This window comes from Mobula birostris, chromosome 24, assembly GCF_030028105.1.
Source record: "Mobula birostris isolate sMobBir1 chromosome 24, sMobBir1.hap1, whole genome shotgun sequence".
Lineage (NCBI taxonomy): Eukaryota > Metazoa > Chordata > Chondrichthyes > Myliobatiformes > Myliobatidae > Mobula > Mobula birostris.
In genome coordinates, this window is record NC_092393.1 from 58275333 (window position 1) to 58300580 (window position 25248).

Here is a 25248-nt window from a genome sequence, read left to right on the forward strand (position 1 = left end):
CACATATATTCTATCAAAGCCTTTCACCATTCGATAGATTTCAATTAGGTCACCCATCATTCTCCTAAATTCCAGTGATTACAGGCCCCAGTGCCATCAAGTGCTCTTCATATAACAAGCCATTCAATCCTGGAATAATTTATGTGAACCTCCTTTGAACTCCCTCCAGTTTCAGTACATCCTTTCCAAGATAAGAGGCCCAAACCTGCTCACAATACTCAAGTGAGACCTCATCAGTGTTTTATAAAGTTTCAACATTACATCCTTGCTTTTATATTCTAGTCCTCTTGAAGTGAATACTAACATCATATTTGCCTTTGTAACCAGACTCAACCTGCAAGTTAACCATTAGGGAATCCTGCCCTTTGCGCCTCAGTTTTTTGGTTTTTATTTCTCCATTTAGAAAATAGTCAACTCTTTCATTTCTTTGACCAAAGTGCATGACCATACACTTCCGTACACTGTATTCCATCTGCCATTCTATCTGACCATTCTCTTAATCTGCCCAAGTCCTTCTGTAGCCTCCCTATTTCCTCAAATCTACCTGTCCCCGTACCCATCTTCATATCGTCTGCAAACTTCAATTCCGTCATCCAAATCATCCAGCACTGACATATAATGTAAGAAGGATCAGTCCTAATACAGACCCCCGTGGAATACCACTAGTCACTGGCAGCCAACCAGAAAAGGCTCCCTTTATTTCCACTCTCTGTCTCCTGCCAATCAGCCATTGTTTTCTCTATGCTCGAATCTTTCCTGAAATACCATGGGTTTATAGCCTGTTAAACAGCCTCTTGTGTGGCACCTTGTCAAAGGCCTTCTGAAAATCCAAGTACACAACATCAACCGATTCTCCTTTGTCTATCCTGCTTGTTATTTCTTCAAAGAATTCTAACAGGTTTGTCAGGCAAGATTTTCCCTTGAGGAAACCATGCTGACTATGGTCTATTTTATCACGTGCCTCCAAGTACCCATAACCACCATACTGCAAGTGTCTTTCACAGTGAAGACTGATGCAAAATACATATCAGTTCAGCTGCCATTTCCTTGTCCCTCATTACTACCTCCCCAGCATTGTTTTCCAGCAGTCCGATATCCACTCTTCACTCTCTTTTACACTTTCTGTATCCTCTTTTATATTATTGGTTAGCTCACTTTCATATTCCACCTTTGCCTTCTTACTGACTTCTTTAGTTGCCTTCTGTTGGTATTTAAAATCTTCACAATCCCCTAACTTCCCACTAATTTTTGCTGTATTATATGCCCTCTCTTTGGCTTTTATGTTGGCTTTGACTTGCTTTCTTAGCCATGGTTGTGTCAACTTGCCTTTAGAATGCTTCTTCTTCCTTGTGATGTACATATCCTGTGCCATTGCTGAACTGCCGTCATCCTTGCCGGTGTTCTTTTCCAATCAATTCTGGCCAACTCCCTTCTTATGCCTCTGTAATTTCCTTTACTCCACTATAATACTGATACATTTGACATGAGCTTCTCCCTCTCAAATTTCAGGGTGAATTCAATCATATTAATATCACATGCCCCTAGGGGCTCTTTTACCTTAAACTGTCTCATCAATTCCGGTTCATTGCATGACACCCAATCCAGAATAGCTGATCCCCCAATCAGCTGCTCTTAAAAAGTCACTTCGTAGACATTCTAGAAATTTCCCCTCTTGGAATCCTGTACCAATCTGATTATCCCAATCTACCTGCATATTGAAATCCTGCATGACTCTTGTAATATTGCTCTTTCTGTCTCCCAATGTAACTTTGAGGGTCTGTATATATCTCCCATCAGGGTCTTTTTGTACCCTTGCAGTTCCTTAGCTCTATCCATAATGATTCAACACCTTCCAGCCCTATGTCACCTCTTTCTAATGATTTAAATTTCATTTTTTTTTACCAACAGAGTCACGCCTCACCATTCTGTCTTCCTGCCATCCTTTCAATGCAATGTGTATCCTTGGACACTAAGCGTTACTCCACTATTTAAGAAGGGTGGGAAGCAGCAGAAAGGAAACTATGGACCTATTAGCCTGACATAAGTGGTTGGGAAGTTGATGGAATCGATTGTTAGGGATGAGATTATTGGAGTACCTGGAGGCACATAACAAGATAGGCCATAGCCAGCATGGTTTCCTGAAAGAAAAATCCTGCCTGACTAACCTACTGCAATTTTTTGAGGAAATTACAAGCAGGATAGACAAAGGAGATGCAGTAGACATGGTGTACTTGGATTTTCAGAAGGCCTTTGAAAAGGTGCCGCATATGAGGCTGCTTAGTAAGATAGAAGCCCATGGAATTACAGGGGAGTTACTAGCATGGGTGGGGCATTGGCTGATCAGCAGAAAACAGACAGTGGAAATAAAGTGATCCTATTCTGGCTGGCTGTCAGTTACCAGTGGAGTTCCACAGGGTCATTGTTGGGACCGCTGCTTTTTACGATGTATGTCAATAATTCGGACTATGGGATTAATGAATTTGTGCCTAAATTTGCCAATGATTCAAAGATAGGTGGAGGAGTGGGTAGTGTTGAGGAAACAGAGTCTGCAGAGAGACTTAAGATAGTTTAGGAGAATGGGCAAAGAAATGGCAAATGAAATACAATGTTGGAAAGTGTATGGTCATGCACTTTGGTGGAAAAAGTAAATGGGAAGACTATTATTTAGATGGGGAGAGAATTCAAAATGCAGAGTTGCAAAGGGACTTGGGAGTCCTTGTGCAGGATACCCTAAAGGTTAACCTCCAGATTGAGTCAGTGGTGAAGAAAGTGAATGCAATGTTGGCATTCATTTCTAGAGGTATAGAACGTGATGTGATGTTGAGGCTCTATAAGGCACTCGTGAGACCACACTAATTTCAGGCATTTCAGGAAGTGCAGGTAGTCAGAGTGAAGATTAAGATCTGAGTGGTGCTGAAGTGACTGGGTATTGTGGTGAAAGTAATGGGATTTGTGAGGGGGTATTGAGATGATTTGCTTGGGGAACTGGTGTGGAGATGCAGAACTGAAAGAGGATGGTAGGAGAAGAGGAAAAGAAAGAATTACACTTTCAGGCTTGGGATGCAAATAATTGGGAGGATCGAATGATCAGAGTAAGTTTTGTGAATTCCTGAGAATATTGATCTCAAGGAGAGGTAGTTGGTTAGCTGGAAGCAAGTTATAAAGGTGAAAGGTTAAATGAGACATCTACCTGGTGGAAGGAAGATATTCAACAGTAACTCAGGGAAGGTCAGTCTGTATAATTATTGCCAAAGCAGATTCTCTTCCAGTTTGGGCTTGTTTCAATGCTGAAGCTATCAGTGTTACCAAATCTTAAATAAATACACTGTAGAATTGTATTCAAATGATATGAATTGAACATTCCGTGCTGTTTGATGCCACCATGCATACCCAGTATCTTCTGTACACGTGCACTTTCTATACCAGCAGCAATATTAGCCAGTAATCTCTGCCTCTATCACAGCTGTACATACATCTATTGATGCTTCTGGACACATCTTCAGTGATGTTCCTGGAATCATCGGGTGTTTCGGGTCTTTCAACATCATACAACCTCCTCCAGGTGACCCAGCCGGGGCTGATCAGACCCCAGCTTGTGTCCAGATGGCTAGCTACTTATGACTCCATGGCTCCCCTCTTTTGAGCCACAGCCATCTTGAGGCCCTCTCTGCCGCATCGGTGGTACTGCGGATGGCTCTCCTCTTCCTCTCTCCCTCGATGCCCAAAATGCTGAAGGCTGTAACTAAGGAACGGGCTACGAATCCCCTACAACCAACCTCCACTGGGAGACACCTCGCTCTCCATCCAGCCTATTGACAGTTGCTGACCAGTTCTGCGTACTTGGAGAGCTTCCTTTCAAAGGCCTCTTCCAAGCTATCTTCCTATGGGACTGTCAGAGAAATAATCTTGCTGGAAGTAGTTTGTCCAGTCTTCGTGCAGAATGGTGGTAGCAAAATCTTTGCTGAAGTTTCTTCAGTTGGAAAACTGGGTCAAATTCGTGTTCTGTCTAGCTATAAGATATAAGTGGTCCATGTTTCTTCCTCTAGACTTGTCCACTGATCAATCCTGCGGTGACCTCTGGCTAAAATCAGCATTCAGTTCCCTGCATCAAAATAAAATATTCACTTTATTTGAACTTTGTTAAATATAAAAGCACACCACTCTATTTGTGAGATGGTTTGTCAGCTGCAAACTGATGATTTATTGTGCCCTCCTGACTCAATCCATTAGTTTGATATATATTTAAAATAGACCAATCAAATAACTTATATAACTTAATTAAATTATGACATATAATTTTGTTTTTTTATAATTTTTATTTAGATATACAGCTTAGTAACAGGCCCTTCCAGCCCACGAACCCACTTCATCCAATTACACCCATGTGACCAATTAGCCTACAAAACCTGAATGCCTTTGGAATGTGGAAGGAACCCTGAGCACCCAGAGGAAACATACATGGTCATGGGGAGAACGTACAAACTCTTTACGGACAGCAGTGGGAATTGAATCCAGGTCGCTAGCACTGTAATATACTGTAGTTACACTAACTGATACACTACTGTCCAGATTAAATGAGATTACTTAATATATAATTATAATCTCTGAATTTAGCAAGTTAAATTTACTAACACTCACAACATGCTGGAGGAACTCAGCAGGCCGGGCAGCATCCGTGGAAAAGATCGGTCAACGTTTCGGGCCGGAACCCTTTGTCCTGATGAATGGTTCCGGCCTGAAACGTTGACCCATCTTTTCCACAGATGCTGCCCGGCCTGCTGAGTTCCTCCAGCGTGTTGTGGGTGTTGCTTTGACCCCAGCATCTGCAGATTATTTTGTGTAAACTTATTAAAGTCAATTACTGAGTCAGATTGGATATTTTTTCCCCAAAATTACTGTTCTCGCAGCTCATTTTTGATTTACAAGCTGAAATGTCAGGAATGGTTTTGTCTGTTGACCCAGTATTGGGATTAAACTGACACTGGTTCTTTAATTTCCTCCCTTCTGCACAACTCTGACTGCTGGCCTGCACCAAACACCTCCCAACTGCTAAGGTCAATGATGAACTGGAATGGAGAGTTCATCTTCACCCCTTCCATCCGTGACACTTTTTTTTCTTCTTAGTGTTAGCACCAGAGTATATGATCCATTACTGCTGGCAATAAGAACAGAATAAAATGAACTATTTTCCATGTACCTCTCCACGCTAAGCACATAAAAAGGTGTTCCTGTGAGATAAGCTTTCCAAGTCTCCTGAGGGAGAAAACTGGCTGGCATAAGCCCTGAAGCTGTTAATAAAAACGAAGTTTGTACTTGGGGATAGAGTATCAGAGGTCCACATGGCTTTAATCCACTTGTCTTCCTCCTGCAGTGTTACTTTAAGCATGCATTCGTGCCCAGTCGGTGTATATTGAGCTTGAACAAACAGTAAACATGTGTTTAATTAATATGAAGCAGAACATTGCTGTATTGCCAGCAAAATCTTCAGCTTTGAAACTCAAACATCCCTTCTGTCATAACCATGGCAACAACACATTTTATTCTCTGTGCTCCATGCTTAAGCTGGCTGCTTTTAGGAATTCCTCTCTGTGTTTTTGGCAATGGTATATGTTATTATTAATCCAAATATTTTAACCATGGTGATGCAATGTATTTTGGAAATTCCATTTTCACCCATACTTGACCGGAAGCAGATGGATTTGTAAAAAATGACACATTATTTTCTGTGGTTAAACAAATTGGTCAAGCTATTATAGAGATTGGTGGATATTCTCAATGGGAAAAGATTTGAATATCGGTTGGATTTAATTAACTTATCTTCCTTTCCTCAAATGCTGATAGGTTTGCCACACATTTCATTAACAACAATAAAACGTTGATGCATCTAGTCCAGGAGATCATGGAAAATGCAAAGGAGCTGAGCACTAGGCTAAAATGGTTGGCTGAGGAAATCTTGTTCATTGTGGTGGAGCTGGGAGCTGAAAGGTGCAAATAAGAACATCTGAAAAATCCCATGATTAAAATTTTGAACTTGAACTTCATATTCGTTAAGTACATGGTTACTGTTGGCTCACCTTTAGTTCAACAGCAACTACTGAGAGTTTAATGGGCCTATGTCATCAGCTATTAGAGCCTCCAAGAAATGCAACTGTCATCATTTTAACTGAAGTATGGTAGTGGAAGCCTGAGGTAGTTTTATTGGATGAAGTGAGTTTGGAGAGTAAAGGGAGAGTTACAGGTTCGGGATTTTCAGTAGAGATGAGTTAAACTTAAGGTTTACTTGAAGAGGGAGAGTGGGGATTGCAGCAGAGGCAGCTAAATGGATTATCTTAATTCATTGCAAAGAAGTCAAAAGTTCAAAGTAAACTGATTATCAAAGTACCTGTATGTCACCATATACAACCCTGAGATTCATTTTCTTGAGGATGTACTCGATAAATCTATAGAATAATAACCATGACAAAATCAATGAAAAAACACACCTACTTGGGCATTCAATAAGTGTGAATAAATAAGAAAGAAATAATAATAAAAAATAAATAACCAATAAGTATGGAGAACGTGAGATGAAGAGTCCTTGAAAGAGAATCCTTTAGTTGTGGGAACAATTTAGTGATGGGGCAAGTGAAATTGAGTGACGTTACCCCCCTTGTTTCAAGAGCCTGATGATTGAGGGGTTGTAACTGTTCCTGAACCTGGCGGTGTGAGTCCTGAGCTCCTGTACCTTCTTCCTGAAGGCAGCAGTGAGAAGAGAGTATGTCCTTGGTGGTGGGGGTCCCTGATGATGGATCCTGCTCCCCTGCAACAGCATTTCATGCAGATGTGCTCAGTGATAGGGAGGGCTTTACCTGGGATGGACTGGGCCGTATACACTACTTTTTGTGAGATTTTCTATTCGGCATTGGTTCAAATCCATTAACTCTTTAAATTTTCTGTTGGAGATGAGCAGGTAAGGAAAGGATTGAAAGTGCAGAAAAGGAACCTAACAATGAAAGTCCTTTTCCCAGAGTGGAAATGTCAAATGCTAAGGGCATACATATGTTTAAGGTGAAAGGGGGAAAGTTCTGACAGCGATGCAGGTGGATGCTTCCCTGGTATCTTGGATTCTTGATTACCTGACTGGCAGACCACAGTACATGTGCTTGCAACACTGTGTGTCCGACAGAGTGATCAGCAGCACCGGGGCTCCACAGGGGACTGTCTTGTCTCCCTTTCTCTTCACCATTTACACCTCGGACTTCAACTACTGCACAGAGTCTTGTCATCTTCAGAAGTTTTCTGATGACTCTGCCATAGTTGGATGCATCAGCAAGGGAGGCGAGGCTGAGTACAGGGCTACGGTAGGAAACTTTGTCACATGGTGTGAGCAGAATTATCTGCAGCTTAATGTGAAAAAGACTAAGGAGCTAGTGGTAGACCTGAGGAGAGCTAAGGTACCAGTGACCCCTGTTTTCATCCAGGGGGTCAGTGTGGACATGGTGGAGGATTACAAATACCTAGGGATACGAATTGACAGTAAACTGGACTGGTCAAAGAACACTGAGGCTGTCTACAAGAAGGGTCAGAGCCGTCTCTATTTCCTGAGGAGACTGAGGTCCTTTAACATCTGCCAGACGATGCTGAGGATGTTCTACGAGTCTGTGGTGGCCAGTGCTATCACGTTTGCTGTTGTGTGCTGGGGCAGCAGGCTGAGGGTAGCAGACACCAACAGAATCAACAAACTCATTCGTAAGGCCAGTGATGTTGTGGGGATGGAACTGGACACTCTGACGGTGGTGTCTGAAAAGAGGATGCTGTCCAAGTTGCATGCCATCTTGGACAATGTCTCTCATCCACTACGTAATGTACTGGTTGGGCACAGGAGTACATTCAGCCACAGACTCATTCCACCAAGATGCAACACAGAGCGTCATAGGAAGTCATTCCTGCCTGTGGCCATCAAACTTTACAACTCCTCCCTTGGAGGGTCAGGCACCCTGAACCGATAGGCTAGTCCTGGATTATTTCCTGGCATAATTTACATATTACTATTCAACTGTTTATGGTTTTATTACTATTTAATTATTTATGGTGCAACTGTAACGAAAACCAATTTCCCCCGTGATCGATAAAGTATGACTATGACTATGTTACGAGGCAAGCTTTATTTTACAGAGTGGTACGTGCCTAAAACAGGCTGCCGGGGGAGTGGTGGAAGCAGATACAATAGCAACGTTCAAGAGGTGTTTAGACAGACAGGTGAACAGGCAGGGAATGGAGGGATACAGAATCAGTGCAAGTAGATGGGAATAGTTTAAACTGGATCGTGCTTGGCACAGATATTGTCAACCAAAGGCCTGTTCCTGTGCTGTACTGTGAACAGCTATATCAGTTGTTTGCCAAGTGCAACTGAGTTGAAGTCTGCTTCCCTTGAAATGAAAATTGGCGTCATGTCAGCAGGAATTCCTAGGATGAAGGACTGGTTACCAGTGTATCAAAAGCAGAACTAAGTTCATGAACATGCTAAAAATGACGCAATTATCATGGCCATACAAATACAGGAGATTCTTCAGAAGCTGGAAATCTTGAGTAACACACAAAAAGCTGGAGGAACTCAGCAGGTCAGGCAGCATCTACACAGGGAATAAACAGTACTGACATTTCGGACCAAGACCCTTCATCAGGTCTGGAAAGGAAGGGAACATAAACCAGAATAAGAATGTGTGTGTCGGTGGGGGGTGGTGAGGAGTACAAGCTGGTAGGTCAGAGGGAAGGTAGGTGGGTAAGGGAGGGGGTGATGAAGTGAGAAGTTGGGAGTTGATAAGTAGAAGGGAGCTGAAGAAGAAGGAGTCAAATAAGAGAGGATAATGGACCATGGAAGAAAGCAAAGGAAGAGGGGAACCAGAGCAACACACACAAAATGCTAGAGGGTCTCAGCCCGAAACGTCAGCTGTACTCTCTTCCACAGATGCTGCCTAGCCTGCTGAGTTCCTCCAGCATTTTGTGCGTGTTGCTTGGATTTCCAGCATCTGCAGATTTTCTGCAGTTTGTGAGTGGAACCAGTGCAATGAGATGTGCAGGTGAGGGGAAGAGAAGGGGTGAGAGTCAGAGTGCTGAGGGCAATAAGCTAGAAACTTGCAGTTGTACCTGAATGAACATTTCTTTTCAGGTGGGTGTGAACATCTTATCCTGAGTTTTTTGATTTTGGTTAGCTGGACCTGTCCAGTGATGACTGTGAAAAGGCAGCTGATGACAAGGGAAAGACCTTATTACTGCATAGAAAGACACTGACAATAGAGTCTAGAGGGGCTGTCGTGGGCTAGCTACCCATGGTGGCAGACTTCAACACTGTTTCAGATATTGGAGACACCCATTAATGGCTTTGAAAAGGCAACAAAGAAGGTACCCCTAGAATCTGAATGATGGCTGAATGACTGATAACACGGCTACAGACCTGGGAACATAATCTACCATGAATAAAGAGAGCACTGCACAAGAGACAACCAAAACACCAGCAGCAGTGGTAGGACACAAGTGTTAGGTGTGCATCTGTGAGTGGGAGAAAATAACATCTGAAAAGGGGTTGAAGATCCATCAAGGGAGGAAAGGGTGTTTGAGGGAGCAGGGAAAGGGACTTGCATTGACCAGTACTTCTTGCAAAGTCGATCAACTAAGTTGAGTGAAGTGCAGAGAGACTGCAAGAGAGAAAGATCAAAATGCACAGACCGCTTGTGAAGTGACTCAAAACTGCTGATAAGAGTGGAAAACCATCAACGATGGCCTGATGAAAATTATGAAGCAATTAAAAGGAACAACAGAAAAGAAGTTGGATGCAATGGGAAACATCGTCTACTTCTGCAGGGAAGAAAGGTTTGGAGTCAGCTCAAGGAAGAGTGGAAAGACAGCATCACCACCAATAATGTCCAGGACGTAGCATGAGATTGAGTGACTGGTTCGAGAAAGGAGACAGCTAGGGAAACAGTGGAAGAAACCTCCAGGTAGTGAGAGGGATGGCCTCCACTAACTTCAAGCAGACATCAAGAGCCAGCTGACAAAGTTGTGAAGAGAGCTGCACAGAAAAAAAGAACAAACAAGAGCACAGTTCCACAAAGACCCTTTTAAGTTCATTAAAGATCTCTTCACACCAGAAAAAAATAGAACTTTGAAGACATCAAAGCAGGAACTGGAAGAATACCTGGAAAAGATTCACACCAACTTGAAAAGGCAGGAACATATGATCATTCCATCCGACATCCCACCAATACAGACCCCCCCCCCCCCCCACCTATCCCCTGGATGCTGACCCTCCAAAATGGAGAGAAGTGGAGAAGGCAGTCCACCGGGCAACACCAGCATCTGTTCCTAGCCCTAATGGAGTACCATATTGGCTTTATAAGAACGCAGTGGACGTCTTGTGGGTTCTCCGGAGACACATGAGGGTAGTGTGGCATAGGTGAATAATACCCAAAGTGTGGCAAAGGGCTGATAGTGTCCTAATTCCAAAATAAAAGGATGGAGAAAACAACAGTCAGTTTCAACCAATCTGCCTTTTGAACATTGAGAGGAAAATCTTCACTGTAATAACACAGAGGCTACCTGGAGAGAAACAAGCACGTTGATTCATCTCTACAGATAACAGGAATTCCAGTGTTCCCCAGGTGTTTGGAACTTACAAGCATGATATGGCACCAGATCCAACTAGCTAGGAAGGACAAAAGAAATCTCTTATGTGATCTTTCTGGACTTCACCAATGCGTTCAGTTCAATTTCCCATGTACTCCTCTGGGAAGCATTTGACTTCTTCCAGATATCAGAGCCCATCATAACATTGGTGGCATTGTACATTGAAGACCTGCAATTGTGCTTCAAAACTGCAGATTTTACCACAACATGGCAGAGACTGGAAGTAGGCAATATGGCAAGTTGCACTATATCCACCCTGGCCTTCACAATGGACATGGAGGTCAGTATCAGGGCTTCAAGATGCGTGGTAGGTGGTGAAAGAATAAGTGCTGGGCCTTGTCTTCCCCCTATTAAGGTGTACATGGACGAAGTAGCAACACTGACCACTACTGCAGCATGCACCAAGCGAAAACATCAAGTGGGCTAGAATGAAAATCAAATCCAGCAAGTCACAAAGCATCTCCATAGTCAAGGGAATGCTGAAAGGCATGAAGTTCTTCATTAGTGATGACCCAATTCCAACAGTGTCTGAACAGCCTGTCAAAAGCCTGGGTAGAGCTTATGGTTAAGGAACCCTTAGGAAACAGTGATCACAGTATGATCGAGTTCATTTTGAAATTTGAGAAGGAGAAACTAAATTCCAATGTGTCAGTATTTCAGTGGAATAAAGGAAATTGCAATGGCATGAGAGGGGAACCGGCCAAGGTTGACTGGAAAGGGACACTAGCAGGAAGGACAGCAGAGCAGCAATGGGTGGAGTTTCTGTGAAAAATGAGGGAAGTGCAAGACAGATATATTCCAAATAAGAAGAAATTTTTGAATGGAAGAAGGACACTATCGTGGCTGACAAGTGAAGTCAGAGCCAAAGTAAAAGCAAAAGAGAGGGCATACAAGGAAGCCAGAGCTAGTGGGAAGATAGAGTATCGGGGAGCTTTTAAAAACTTGCAGAAGGAAACTAAGAAGGTCATTTGGAAGGAAAAGATGAATTGTGAGAGGAAGCTGGCGGCTAATATCAAAGAAGATACTAAAAGCTTTTTTAGATTAGATTAGATTCAACTTTATTGACATTGTGCTGAGTACAGATACAAAGCCAATGAAATGCAGTTAGCATCTAACCAGAAATGCAAAGAATAGTGTTACTTACAAATTAACTGCTCATAAAAAGTAAGGGCTACAGCACACAAATATAAAAGTACTGAGACAGTACAATATGGGTGCAATACTGCTTAGCGCTGTGATGTGAGGTTCAGCAGGGTCACAGCCTCAGGGAAGAAGCGCTTCCTGTGCCTGCTGGTGGGGGAGCAGAGGCTTCTGTAGCGCCTACTGGTTGGGAGGAGAATAAAAAGTCCATGGTTAGGGTGAGATGCATCCTTGATAATGCTTTTTGCCCTGCCCAGGCAGCATTTATGGTAGATATTCTCAGTGGTGGGCAATTGGGTGCCGATAATCCACTGGGCAGTTTTCACCACACACTGGAATGCTTTGCGGTCCGATACGGGACAGTTGCCGTACCTCACTGAGGTGCAGTTGGTGAGTATGCTCTCAATGGTACAGTGGTAAAAGTCCGTCAGTATCCTGGGACAAAGGTGAGCTTTCTTGACGCTCCACAGGAAATAAAGGCGTTGCTGCGCCTTTTTGATCAGGTTGGACAAATTCAGGGACAAGGTGAGATCCTCGGAAATGTGGACACCAAGGAATTTGAAGTTTGATACATGCTCCACTACAGCTCAGTTGATGTAGATAGGGATGTGAGTGTGGCTCCTAGCATGCCTGAAGTCCACAATGATCTCCTTGGTCTTCTGGGTGTTAAGGGCCAGGTTATTGTCAACACACCACGTGACCAGGTGTTGGACCTCGTCCCTGTAGGCCATCTCGTCATCCCCTCTGATCAGGCCAACCACCGTGGTGTCATCTGCGAACTTGATTATGAAGTTAGAACCATGTACAGGAACACAGTCATAGGTGAAGAGGGAGTACAGAAGAGGGCTCAGCACACAACCTTGAAGCATGCCGATGTTCAGGGTGAGAGTGGAGGAGAAGAGATTGTCTAACTTAACTGATTGGGGTCTGTTAGTCAGAAAGTCCAAGGTCCAATTGCAGAGGGATGAGCTGATACCGGGCTGGCGAAGTTTGGCGATCAGCTTGGAGGGAATGCTGAACTAAAATCAATGAACAGCATTCTGACGTAAGAGTTGGGGCTGTCCAGGTGGGTCAGGGCAGAGTGAAGTGCCATGGAGATGGCGTCCTCTGTTGACCTGTTGGTGCGATAGGCAAATTGATGGGGGTCCAGGGTAGTGGGCAGACAGTCTCTCAAAGCACTTTGCAATGATGGGGTTGAGTGCAACTGGACGGAAGTCATTCAGGGCAGTGGAATGCTTTGGCACTGGAACGATGGTGGCGATCTTGAAGCTTGTGGGGACAACTACCTGGGCCAGGGACAGATTAAAAATGTCCATGAAGACCCCGGCCAACTGCCCTGCACAGACCCTGAGCACACAGCCAGGTATTCCATCCGGACCAGCCACCTTCCGTACATTCACCCTGCTCGGGGTGGCGCAAACATCGGAGGTGGAAAGTGAGAGAGGCAGTTCACCGGGTGGGAGATCCGCTTTGAGGGTGACCTCCTTGTCCTCTCGGTCAAAGCGAGCGTAGAAGTAATTGAGCTCATCAGGGAGGGAAGCAGAGCTGGAAGGTGGCACAGTACTAGGTGGTTTGAAATCTGTAATTAGCCATATGCCATGCCACATGCGCTGGGGGTCCGAGGAGTTGAAATGCTCCTCAATTCTCGGTTTGTATATGTGTTTAGCCTGAGAGATTCCCCTCCTCAGGTTGGCCCTGGCTGAGCTGTAAGTCTCCTGGTCTCCAGACCTGAAGGCTGAATCTCTGACTTTGAGCAGGAGGCGAACTTCTCTGTTCATCCATGGTTTCTGACTGGGGAAAACTTTTATTTGTTTTTGTGATATCACTCTATCTACACACTTGTTGATGTGCTCAAGGAGAGAGTTGGTATATAAATCAATGTTAACCTGAGGGTCTGTGGTGGCATGGGCAGCAAACACACTCCAGTCTGTGTGCTGTAATTGGTGCTGAAGAGCAGAGTCAGCACCCTCCAGCCAGATCTTAATAGTCTTCATTGTGGTTTCACACGTTTAATGACCGGGCTATACTTGGGAAGCAGAAACAGTGAAAGATGGTCGGACTGTCCCAGGTGGGGGAGGGTAGTGGCTTTGTAAGTGTCAGCCACATTTGTGTAGACATGATTTAAGGTTTTATTACCCCTAATGGTGCATGATACATTTTGGTAAAATCTTGGAAACATGGTGCGTAGGTTACAATGATTAAAGTCCCCAGCGACAATAAAGGCTCCGTCTGGATGCAATGTCTGCAGCTTGCTAATAGCGACACTGAGGTCTTTTCATGGTTATTTTAGCATTAGGATCCGGTGGTATAAAGGGTAAAAGAGAGTTGAGGGTAGATATTGGACCAATAAAAAATGACGCTGGAGATATTGTAATGAGAGATGCAGAGATGGCAGAGGAAATGAATGCGTATTTTGCATCAGTGTTCACAGGGAGGACATCTGCAGTAGTCTGGACATTCAAGCGTGTCAAAGAAGTGAAGGATGTGCAGGGAAAATTACGACAAAGAAGATGCTTAGGAAGCTTAATGGTTTGAGGGTGAATTATTCTCCTGGACCTGATAGAATGCACCCGTGGGTTCTGAAGGAAGTAGCTGGAGAGATTGCGAAGGTATTAACAATGATCTTTCAAGAATCGATAGATTCTGGCATTGTACCAGATGATAGAAAATTGCAAATGTTGCTCCGCTATTTAAGAAGGGTGGGAGGCAGCAGAAAGGAAACTATAGACCTGTTAGCCTGACATCAGTGGTTGGGAAGTTGTTGCAATCAATTGTTAGGGATGAGATTATGGAGTACCTGGAGGCACATGACAAGATAGGCCATAGCCAGCATGGTTTCCTGAAAGGAAAATCCTGCCTGACTAACCTACTGCAATTTTTTGAGGAAATTACAAGCTGGGCAGACAAAGGAGATGTAGTAGATGTGGTATACTTAGATTTTCAGAAGGCCTTTGACAAAGTGCCACACATGAGACTGCTTAGCAAGATAAGATCCCATGGAATTACAGGGGAGTTACTAACTTGGGTGGAGTATTGGCTGATCAGCAGGAAACAGAGAGTGGGAATAAAGGGATCCTATTCTGGCTGGCTGCCAGTTACCAGTGGAGTTCTACAGGGTCGGTGTTGGGACCGCTGCTTTTTATGATGTATGTCAAAGATTTGGACTATGGGATTAATAGATTTGTGGCTAAGTTTGCTGATGATACAAAGATAGGTGGAGGAGTGGGTAGTGTTGAGGAAACAGAATGCCTGCAGAGAGACTTGGATAGTTTAGGTGAATAGGCAAAGAAGCGGCAAATGAAATACAATATTGAAAAGTGTATGGTCATGAACTTTGGTAGAAGAAATAAACAGGCAGACTATTATTTAGATGGGGAGAGAATTCAAAATGCAGAGATGCAAAGGGACTTGGGAGTCCTTGTGCGGGATACCCTAAAGGTTAACCTCCAGGTTGAGTCAGTGGTGAAGAAGGCAAATGCAATATTGGCATTCATTTCTAAAGGTTTTGAATATAAGAGCAGGGATGTGATGTTGAGGCTCTATAAGGCACTCGTGAGACCACACTTAGAATATTGTGTAACACACATAAAAGTTGCTGGTGAACGCAGCAGGCCAGGCAGCACCTCTTCCTAGAGATGCTGCCTGGCCTGCTGCGTTCACCAGCAACTTTTATGTGTGTTGCTTGAATTTCCAGCATCTGCAGAATTCCTGTTGTTTGCGTTTTAGAATATTGTGTGCGGTTTTGTCTCCTTATTTTAGAAAAGATATACTGATATTGGAGAGGGTTCAGAGAAGATTCACAAGAATGATTCCAGGAATTAAATGGTTACCGTATAAGGAACGTCTGGCAGCTCTTGGGCTGTATTCCCTGGAGTTCAGAAGAATGAGGGGGGATCTCATAGAAACATTCCGAATGTTAAAAGGCCTGAACAGATTAGATATTGCAAAGTTATTTCTCATGGTAGGGGAGTCCAGGACAAGAGGGCACGACTTCAGGATTGAAGAGCATCCATTTAGAACAGAGATGCAGAGAAATTACTTTAGTCAGAGAATGGTAAATCTGTGGAATTCGTTGCTACAAGCGGCTGTGGAGGCAAAGACATTGTGTGCATTTAAGGCAGAGATAGATAGGTCCTTGATTAGCCAGGGCCTCAAACAGTATGGGAAGAAGGCAGGGGAGTGGGGATGACTGGAAGAATTGGATCAGCCCATGATTGAATGGCAGAGCAGATTCGATGGGCCGAATGGCCTACTTCTGCTCCTATATCTTATGGTCCAGAGGCCAGCTTAATGGACAAAGAGCAGGTGCAGCAAATAAAGCAGCACATTGTCAACAGCCTGGATAACATCGACAAGACCATGTTACAGAGTTCAAATTTTCTAAGATGCATCTACAGATGACACTCAAAGACTGTCGTGACCAGACCATCAGTAACACTGCATGGTCCTTATCAACTGGACGGAAGTGGACCCCAGCTGGTGCATTGCAGCAAGCAACAGCAGCCCTTGGGCATGGAGACATTGTGGAGCAAGTCCCACAGGGCAGGGGTGACTTTGGTCTAGCAGCAAGTGAACCCACCTGGCACAAGGCCACAATTCCAGAGTGAAGGAAGATAGTTGTCGAGGAAGTACGGTGACAAGAAGAGTCAGGCAGAAGTGCAAACGCTGTCTCCCTGGCTAAACGGGAATTGGATGGATGCAGTGGGAAAGTATCGAGAGGAGCAAAGTCAGCTGAAAGGACATATGGGAGATGGAAGCAAACAGACTTAATTTTCTCATCAGATGTGTTTCCCTCTCATTAAAACCTTCACCAGGGATTCGGTGAGGACCCAGCTTGTATCCTGTGCCCAATTCCAGCAACCCTCAAACATATCCTGGCAAGCTGCAAAAACAGCCTCACACAAGGCATATGCACATGGTGTCACAACCAGGACTCGAAGAGTCTGGGAGTGGCAATCAAGTCAAAGAGGAAAGTAACCAACTCCTTACCTCGTGGGATGACTAACACTCTGACACCTGCAGCATTTGTCCAGGAGGGAGTGAAAAGACCAACTAATCTCCTTCTTAAGCCAGCAACAGAGCAGATGAACATGACCCGTAACTGGAAAATGCTTACGAATGTTAATAAACATCTCACCTTTCCATCAGAATTTGCTACCACCAACCTTAAGCCAGACTTAAGACCACAATTCTACCTTGGTTCACGTGATAGAAATTATAGATGAGTATGTGATCTCACCCTGAAGCTGACTTTCCATCAAAGCCAGAATATTAATGAAATCTTCCACAATAACATAGTGCCGTGAAGAATGCAGGTGAATAGACTGCTGTGGGTGTTTTTTTAGCAATGGAACAGTTGAGTGGCCGTAGAAGGACACTTGGTAAGTTTCATCCTCCGTGGGTGCAATGATTGGGCAGAGCAGAGAGAACACGGAAAGCAGGTGATTGGTTTTGTCTGTAAGGAGGCCAGAAGGAAGCAGTGCGAGGATCCAAAAGAAAGAATTCAGCATTTCTAGCTCCTGTTCATTTTCAAGTTCTAGATTTTAGTGTTTCCTTAGTAAGAACGTTTTCTAACCTTAATTTTCAACATTCTGTTACAGAACACATTAGTGTCGTTCTTTTACTTATAAGAAGGATAAGAAATAAACATACCAGATACCAGCATTAATTGTCATTATAATAGCAGGACTGTTATTGACGTTAATTCAGTGGTTATTTTGGCAAAATTGCTTTACACTAGGAAAGCCTGCAGACTGCATCAACAGCTGCACTACAATAGCAAGGGGTCCACGGTTAATGTTCTGTTTATCCAAGGTTCTTCACCACCCCTCACCCCACTGTGTTAGAAGGGTGGAAAATCAGATGAACTGCCATTTCCTGACCATTAGAGCAGCTAGTTCAGAGTGTTTGTGGTGAAGTTATGTAAATGAGAGGCAGTTAAAATGGCCATCAAGCTAAAGGAACTACTGCTTGCAATGAGACTCTTCATCTTTCTTCTTACCGTATGAATCAACACAGTTTTATATAAATGGATAGGAAGAACTCCAAAATGGATGAACGCCAAGGAAAAAATTCTTCCAAAATTTGCCAAGTGCATCAATGGATGCATTTGAAAATGGAACATTAACAGTAACTAAGGGAAATCCATCCCTTTCATTCTGTGCTTGACCTTTATAAAGACATCTTACCCTGTCTGCATCCCCTGCCTTTGAAAAGTCTAACGTCATAATCTTTGGTTGATACTGTAGTGTAGTGCTGAGAGAACGTTGTACTCTTCAGAATTGTTGTCTCAGGTAAAATGGCAGACTGAGGTAAATGCAAAAGGTCCCATTTCTGAAGGAAGAGCAGTGTTTCCCAAGGTGTCCAAATCAATTATCCTTCAGCCAGTGTAATTTTCAAAATAAGTATTTCCCCTGTTGCTGCTTGTGTACATGCCAGTTAGCTGTTGCACTTCCAACAAAATACCATCCACTTAAAATAAAATCCTTATTAGCTGTAAGGGGTTTTGCTATTTCCTGAAGTCATGTGATATAAGAACATGTACTTCCCCCTTTTAAACACTCTTGGGATGGCAGAGCAAATCTGAGTAATTGAATTTGTTCACAGGAGCCTTCTCTTTGTGCAGCCATGGTGTTACACATGGCTTTTTCGTTAAGTTGAGGGATCAGAAGAATCATATCAGCCCTAAGGGTGCTTGATGTCTGTAGCCTCAGCAACAGAGTACTTCCAGCCTGTTTTTCTCTTTCCTTGCACCTTATGCTCATCCTGAAATTGCACTGAAAGTTGACCGTGTAATTGCTTTGAAAGTGTGCATTGCATATTCTCTGCAGCTCCATTGGTTCCTACGGACAAGTCCATCTTGCCAAAGGAAAAAAAATTACTACAAATCAGGAAACACTCTTGCAAGGAATTTAGTTTTCCACTGTTACTAATTGATCCCAGCACTGATGCATAAGAATAGATTGTTTCCAAATGACATGCTTTGAAGTGAGAACTATGTAGTTGAACACAGTAACTTTCAGATGAGCAAATAAATCTGTTTGATAGTTAGCAGTCACACTTGTCACCTGCTCTCTTGTCATCATGGTTTGTGCTTGGAGTTAACTGAGAAATTGAATAGTTCAAGATTTATTAGAAATTAAAGTGCAGTGTGATGGAGTGAGTACCAATTAATGGAGCAAGCTTGTTTTGATCAGGCATTCTTATTCCAGTGGTCCTTGGCAGAGCATACAGTAACTACGTATTAATATGTTCTTTCCCAGCACACAATGCAGCGCCATCTGGTGAATATAAAAGAGAAAAAGCAGTAAGATAAACAGGATTTATCAAATCAGAAAGGTTTTTTGCTGGAAAATATTTACTTTTGGGAAATGTAGTGGTTAGGATTCTCAATACCAGATACACCAACTGTTGATTTTTCACATTTTGTTCACAGATCAGAAGTTTATGTTTTCCATTCAGGCTTTTTGGTGGGAGTTGAGAAGTGGTGGAATAATTACAGCATCGGGTGGGGCTCAAACTCAGGTGCATATTTTCGATTTATTCGGCTATTTTCAGCTGTTTGGATGATGCCTGAAGAGATTTGCAGAATATCAGCTTTCAACTACAAAAGCCCTGCAAGAAATTTATATGTTTTAATGGGATCACTGCTCATTCTTCTAAACTAAGCCATTTTGCTTAATCTCTTCTTGCAGGACAAATCCAGCATCTGAGGGACCTCTGTGGTGAACCTTCACTGCACTCTCTCCATCACAAGTATATCCTGTAGGTAGGCAGATGAACATATGCAGTTTTCCAGGTGCTGAGTCGCCAGGACCCTAAATAATTACAAAAATGCACTTAAATCTTCTAGTAATAAAGACCAAAGTCATTGTGAAGGCAGGGCACTATACGTTATTTATACAGATTTTAGTAAGGCCGTATATAATCTATGGTCTTGTCCTACATTATATTTTCTCTTCCTTTACCAGTGCTGTGCATCCTCTGTTGAATTCATAAATCTGCCCAGTTTGTAGTATTGCTGCTTTTTTTTTTGGCATTGTTGTGCTCTTTTTCCTTTGATCTAATATAATGTTTAACTTCTTTTAATAGTCATAGCCAGACCATTTTTCTCTTGTGTTTTTTACCCTAAAAGGACAGATTTTATTCATAAATTTTGCGTGAATTCTTTAAATGTTAGCCATTGCTTGCTTACTGTCATACCTTTCATAGTAGTTTCCCAATCTATTACAGAGATTGAAAATACTCTGATTTCTCAACATCCTGATCAGAACTAAAGACAAAAGAACATAAACAGTAGGAGTATACTGTCTGGTCCTTTGAGCCTGTTGTGTCAAACATTAAGAATTATGGCTGATCTTCTACCTCAGCATGATTTTTCATCCCTTGATTTCATGCATACTGTTCCTTTACAAAATCAATCTGGAGGGCGGCTCAGGTAATAATCCAGAGATTATTACCCTTGTAGTTATACTTTTAAATTTCAGCCTACATATTTTTATTACTTTGGTAAAACCTACTTCTTTATTCCATCTATGTGGGCCTTGATAAATGGATCTTTCCTCTCCATTTGCAAGTTCCTCTTCAGCCTCAAAGAAATGTCCTGAATCCAGGCCCCAGGCAGGCCACACAGGTCATGGCTCTACGGAATGTTTTTATGACCTGAACAATACTGTTTGTTTTTATTTTTGCATTCCTTTTCATTCTCTAAACTTGAATGGCTTCTTATACCACAGACGTTTTCATCCACCCTGCAGTCTCTTCTTACATCCATGCAGATGTAAGAACCTCATAACTATTGTACAAAAGCGAGGGCTGAGGCTGCTGCCACACCACCCATGACAGACATACTCTGACTAATTATACCATACTGAGCCCAAGTACTATGACTGTTTCCTGGGAAAATCATCCACCCAACTTCCTGCTGAAAGATCTCAGCCCAAATCGTCGACTGTACTCTTTTCCATAGATACTGCCCAGTCTGATGAGTTTTGTGTGTGTTGCTTGGATTTCCAGCACCTGCAGATTTTAATTTTGTTTCCCTTCTCTCTGATGCTTTGGTGCAATTGAAACTGAGAATCCATCTCATCATCTCTAAGGTGAAATTCCTTGAACTGTAGACATTGAAGATGTGGTTGCCATGGGTTCAATTAGTTCCATTATCTGCCACATACTACAGTTTCAACACATTACCTGCCTTGTCATTCTAAAAATAACATTTAATTTAATCCATGTAATTAATTCTGTCATCGTTGTTCCAACCTCACTGAAGTTCTTTATTCCTTGCTTTCTCATGAGTAGGATAAAACACTGCTCAATTGTTTCAGTTGAGCGCAGAGCAGGCAGTCTGTATTTTCTGGAGTTGTTGTATTGATGTCATTAACCCAGCAATGTTGATGCACTTTGTCATTTGGCATCCAAGCCAACCTGCTTGCTCTTGGGTCCCAGAGGTTTGACCGTGTTGATTCAATTCTGCTTGGAAGGCAAACTTGTCTGATAAGACATAGATGGTGACAATTCTTTATTGCTCCAGTGGATTCCACTATTGAAATTTTATTTTTATTTAATTTAGAGATACAGTATAGCATTGGGCTAATGAGCCCATGCCGTCCAGTTATAACCATGTGCCCAGCTAACCCATACATCTTCGGAATGTCGGAGGTAACTGGAGCACCCAGAGGAAACTCAGCTGGTTACAGGAAGAACATACAAACTCCTTACAGATAATGGCAGAATTGAACCTGGTTCAGCAGTGCTACAATAGTGTTATGCTTACCGCTATGCTACCATGATATCGGAAATCTGATAATACTTCTTTAAGCTAATTCAGATAGTCTGATTTGTTAATTGCAATATTTCACAGACCTTTGCTTTAGTCCCTGGTTGGCAGTTTCTTGAACAGCAAGGTTGATTTCCCTACCCTTGCAGAATATTGTCCATTTTGATCCTGGATGCTGGTTGCACTTTCAATGGTCAAGTAGGACAGTGGATAAGCTCAAATTTGTATGAAAGGAAACATATATCAGAGGGAATCATTTTTAGAAGTCATTAACTTGCAGTGATAAACTTTTAAAATCAGTTGTTGTCAAGTTGTTATTGTTGTGACCAAGTTTAGAATTTTATACTGCATACGTCTGGTGGAATACCAAAGACCTCAACCAATTAAATAATAAAAGTCTGCATTTTTAGGCTGTAGTGGAATTACACACAGAGTTGTGATTGTTTTGCCCTTGCAAGGGGGTGGTAGTCGTGATATCAAACCCACTGCATCAAAGCACCCCCCCTTATAGACTGATTATGACTGGTAATTGATATTCTTACTAAACTGCTTCAATAGAACTTATATTGTCTAATAGAGAAGAATTAGTGCAAATGGGCTTTAATGTGAGGGAGGAAAGAGTGAATGCAGTGAAACCTCCTAACACTGCTGGAGAGTTTGGCCAGCAATTTCTTTATGTGGTTGAAGAAGTTTTGGTTTAGAAGTGTAGTTGGTTATGCCTGGATTGAGAGTGATTTACTTAATTACTATTAGTATTTGTTTCCTTGTGGTCATCAGTTTTTCTCTCCAAAAGGAAACCACTGTCAGTCAGTCTGAAGGAAAACTTTACCATTCCTAATGCCTTTATTTAGAGCTGCCGTGGGATTAGTGATGCCCGTCTTCACCTGGTAAAACACTGAATCACTCTTATGGATTTCTGTCTGCAGTCACCCCATTTCCTCACCTCTTTATACTGCTTATTTCCCCTTTACACTCTCAAGGGCTCAACCCAAAACATCAACCATCTCTTTGCCTCCAGGAATGTTGCTTATCACATTGAATTCCTCCAGCAGATTGTTTTTTTGCTCCATTTTCCAGCATCTGCAGTTTCTGTATCTCAATAGATTCAGATCATTAAATCTTGTTTACTCTGAGTCTGTCTCTTAAGTGTATTTAAAGACTTGGTACACTGCTGAGACAAAAAATGCACACATTTTTAGAATTTTATGGATCTTAAGTGTCATTCTCCAGATCTGTTTGATCTGGAATGAGAGTTTCCTGACATCTTAAGCATCCAGTACCTGTAATGCCAATGCCAGTGTTAGTGAGAAGTCATTGTATGTGCACTACATGACTGGTATGTTTTAACCCAGGCACAAAGTCTTGGAACTATCTGTTACCAACTCCATAATGGGTTAACCAGCTGCTTTGATGGTTTCAGTTTTCACTCTATAATTCATATTGCTCAGATCAGTCTGCTGATGGCTTGGGGACAGAATCAGTAACTGGAGGAGGCCTTTATGCAAAGGAAAATGGCAAATGTATTTGAAGTTTCCTTCTGATCTTGATTTGACTGATTTACTTTGTCATCATTTTTTTAAACTTTGTTCTTCTTAAATTTAGTATTTTTTAACTCCTTCTGATGTTCTTGCAAGGATGTTTCTTGATTTTGTTTAAACAGAAAGCACAAGCAGCTACTCAAGTATAATCACAATCTAATTCCATCCTGGATTCACTTTGTTAAAGCTGTATTTGGTGTGGTGAAATAGTTATAGATTTTTGTCTCTATGACTACAGTGTCAAATCAAAAATTCCTTTTTTGCATTTTTTAGATGGAGAAGGTTGAGGCAGATCTGAGTAGATCAAAATCTGTCCGAGAGAAGCAATCAAAAGAATTCTCTTGGCAGTTGGAAGAACTCAAGCAGCGATATGAACAACAGGTATATATAATCAGATGCATTTATACTTTTATGGAAACATTGATTGCTGTATTTTCAGCAAGTGCTTTGAATAATTTTAGTTCATTAAAGGTTCAGTGTGAAACAGTAGTGATTTTGGTGTGTCACATTTTCTTTACTTACACTCATTCTGCCAGCAATCTTGGGAATCAAGGATATTAAGATTCAAATGAACATAGCAGAATATAAAATGGGATTCAAATGAACAAGTATGTTGTGGAGTGGCCAAAAATACTGCATTCAGTGGGACTTGAGGGAAAAAAATATGGCAGCCACCATCTTGTTGCCATTTAAGGAGGATGCCTGGGGAAGAATGAAAGGAAGGAAACAATGTAGAATTGCAGATCATTACACTGCTTATAGAGAAGTAGGAAGGAATTCAAGTTGCCGAACAAGCCAGCAAGGAGACAAATTCTGTGCATCAGCATAGGTGAAGAAAATGGAACAATGATTCTTGGCTCACCTTCCTTTAGTGCACGGTGATGAATGTGGGATGAAGAATCGGGTGGGTGTGAAAGGGAGAGAAAGAAGAAGATGCAATTTTACTTGACAGAATATAAATTAGAAATTTATGTATTATTAATTAACAATAACTGTTAATGTTCTTCCAGTATATCTGCATTGTTGTAAACTGGGAGACAGTTTTGCTTTAAAATTACAAGCACTTATTTCCCTTCACTGACACAAACAAAAATCTGAATCTCAAAGCGTTTGATGCAATTGCTTTTCCTTTTGTCTTGTACCATTGACTTATTCCCTCTTTAATTTTTTAAGCATTTTTCCTTTCTGAAATAATAAATAATTGAAATAAGTGGAACCAGTTTGTGAATGTAAGCAGCATTGTATCAGTTCCATAAAGAGCAATAAAACTGATAAATATTAGAGTAGAATTCCACAATGCGGGTGTGTAATGTAAGGATACACTTGTAAAATCGTGGTAAAACAGCAAATTTTGACTTTATTGTTTGCATGCAGAGGGGTGGGAATCGAAGCATTACCATTCTCAGGGCTGAGTGTTTTTGGTTAAATGTGTAAAAGAAAGCTGGAATCGAGGCGGCCTTATAGTAGAATTTATTAATTGGTTTCAGTTTGAAAGTTGCCTAAGGGTTAAGTGCTCTTAGAATGCCCTGCGCATGTAGAAGCATTTGAGACTGATCTAGCCATCAGCTGTTAGACAAGAGAATGTCTGTGCTTAAAACAAGCTTATCTTTTGGTCCGATCGCCATCTCGACGAAAATCAACCAAAACTGAAGAAAAATGTAAGTGACTGCTCCTAGCAGCTGTGTGGCCTGGCATTTGCTGGAAATCTGGCATCCTGCAGGTCCCTATTCATCACCTGCTTCAAAGCCAGCCTAGCTGCCTATAGTCAGAAGGCCAGGTAGGGTGCCATTGTGCACAGTCTGGGAGGATTAGTATCACAGCAGTGGAGAGTAGGCCTCGGTTTCATAGTACCATTCAAACCTAGTGAGAAGAGCTGAGGATTGGCCAAGGTCACAGTATCCAGCTTGGTAGGGACTGAGAATAGAATATTGGGAAATAGACTGCTTTATGTGTAATCATACCGAGCCACCAGCACAGCAGGCGTCCTGCTGAACACGTAAGTCTGTTTATTTCAGAATCACGTAGCTGACAGCGAGATAATGCTCCGGCTTTCATGTAAAAACGACTGTAAATTGGTTGATTTTGTCTGCACGGAATTGGAACTGCAGAATCCCGTAACCTGCTGATTTT

At 42.3% G+C, this 25248-nt stretch overlaps 1 protein-coding gene across 6 annotated transcripts in view; it reads left to right on the plus strand.

Annotated features, from left to right (window-relative positions):
• cep112 (centrosomal protein 112) overlaps positions 1-25248 on the plus strand; it is a 546977-nt gene that overhangs the window by 300759 nt on the left and 220970 nt on the right. For all 6 annotated transcript variants that reach the window (XM_072242065.1, XM_072242069.1, XM_072242070.1 and 3 more), the window contains one exon: positions 23392-23499. In XM_072242065.1, the coding sequence (XP_072098166.1) occupies positions 23392-23499 (108 nt within the window). The remainder of the gene's footprint in view (positions 1-23391; positions 23500-25248) is intronic.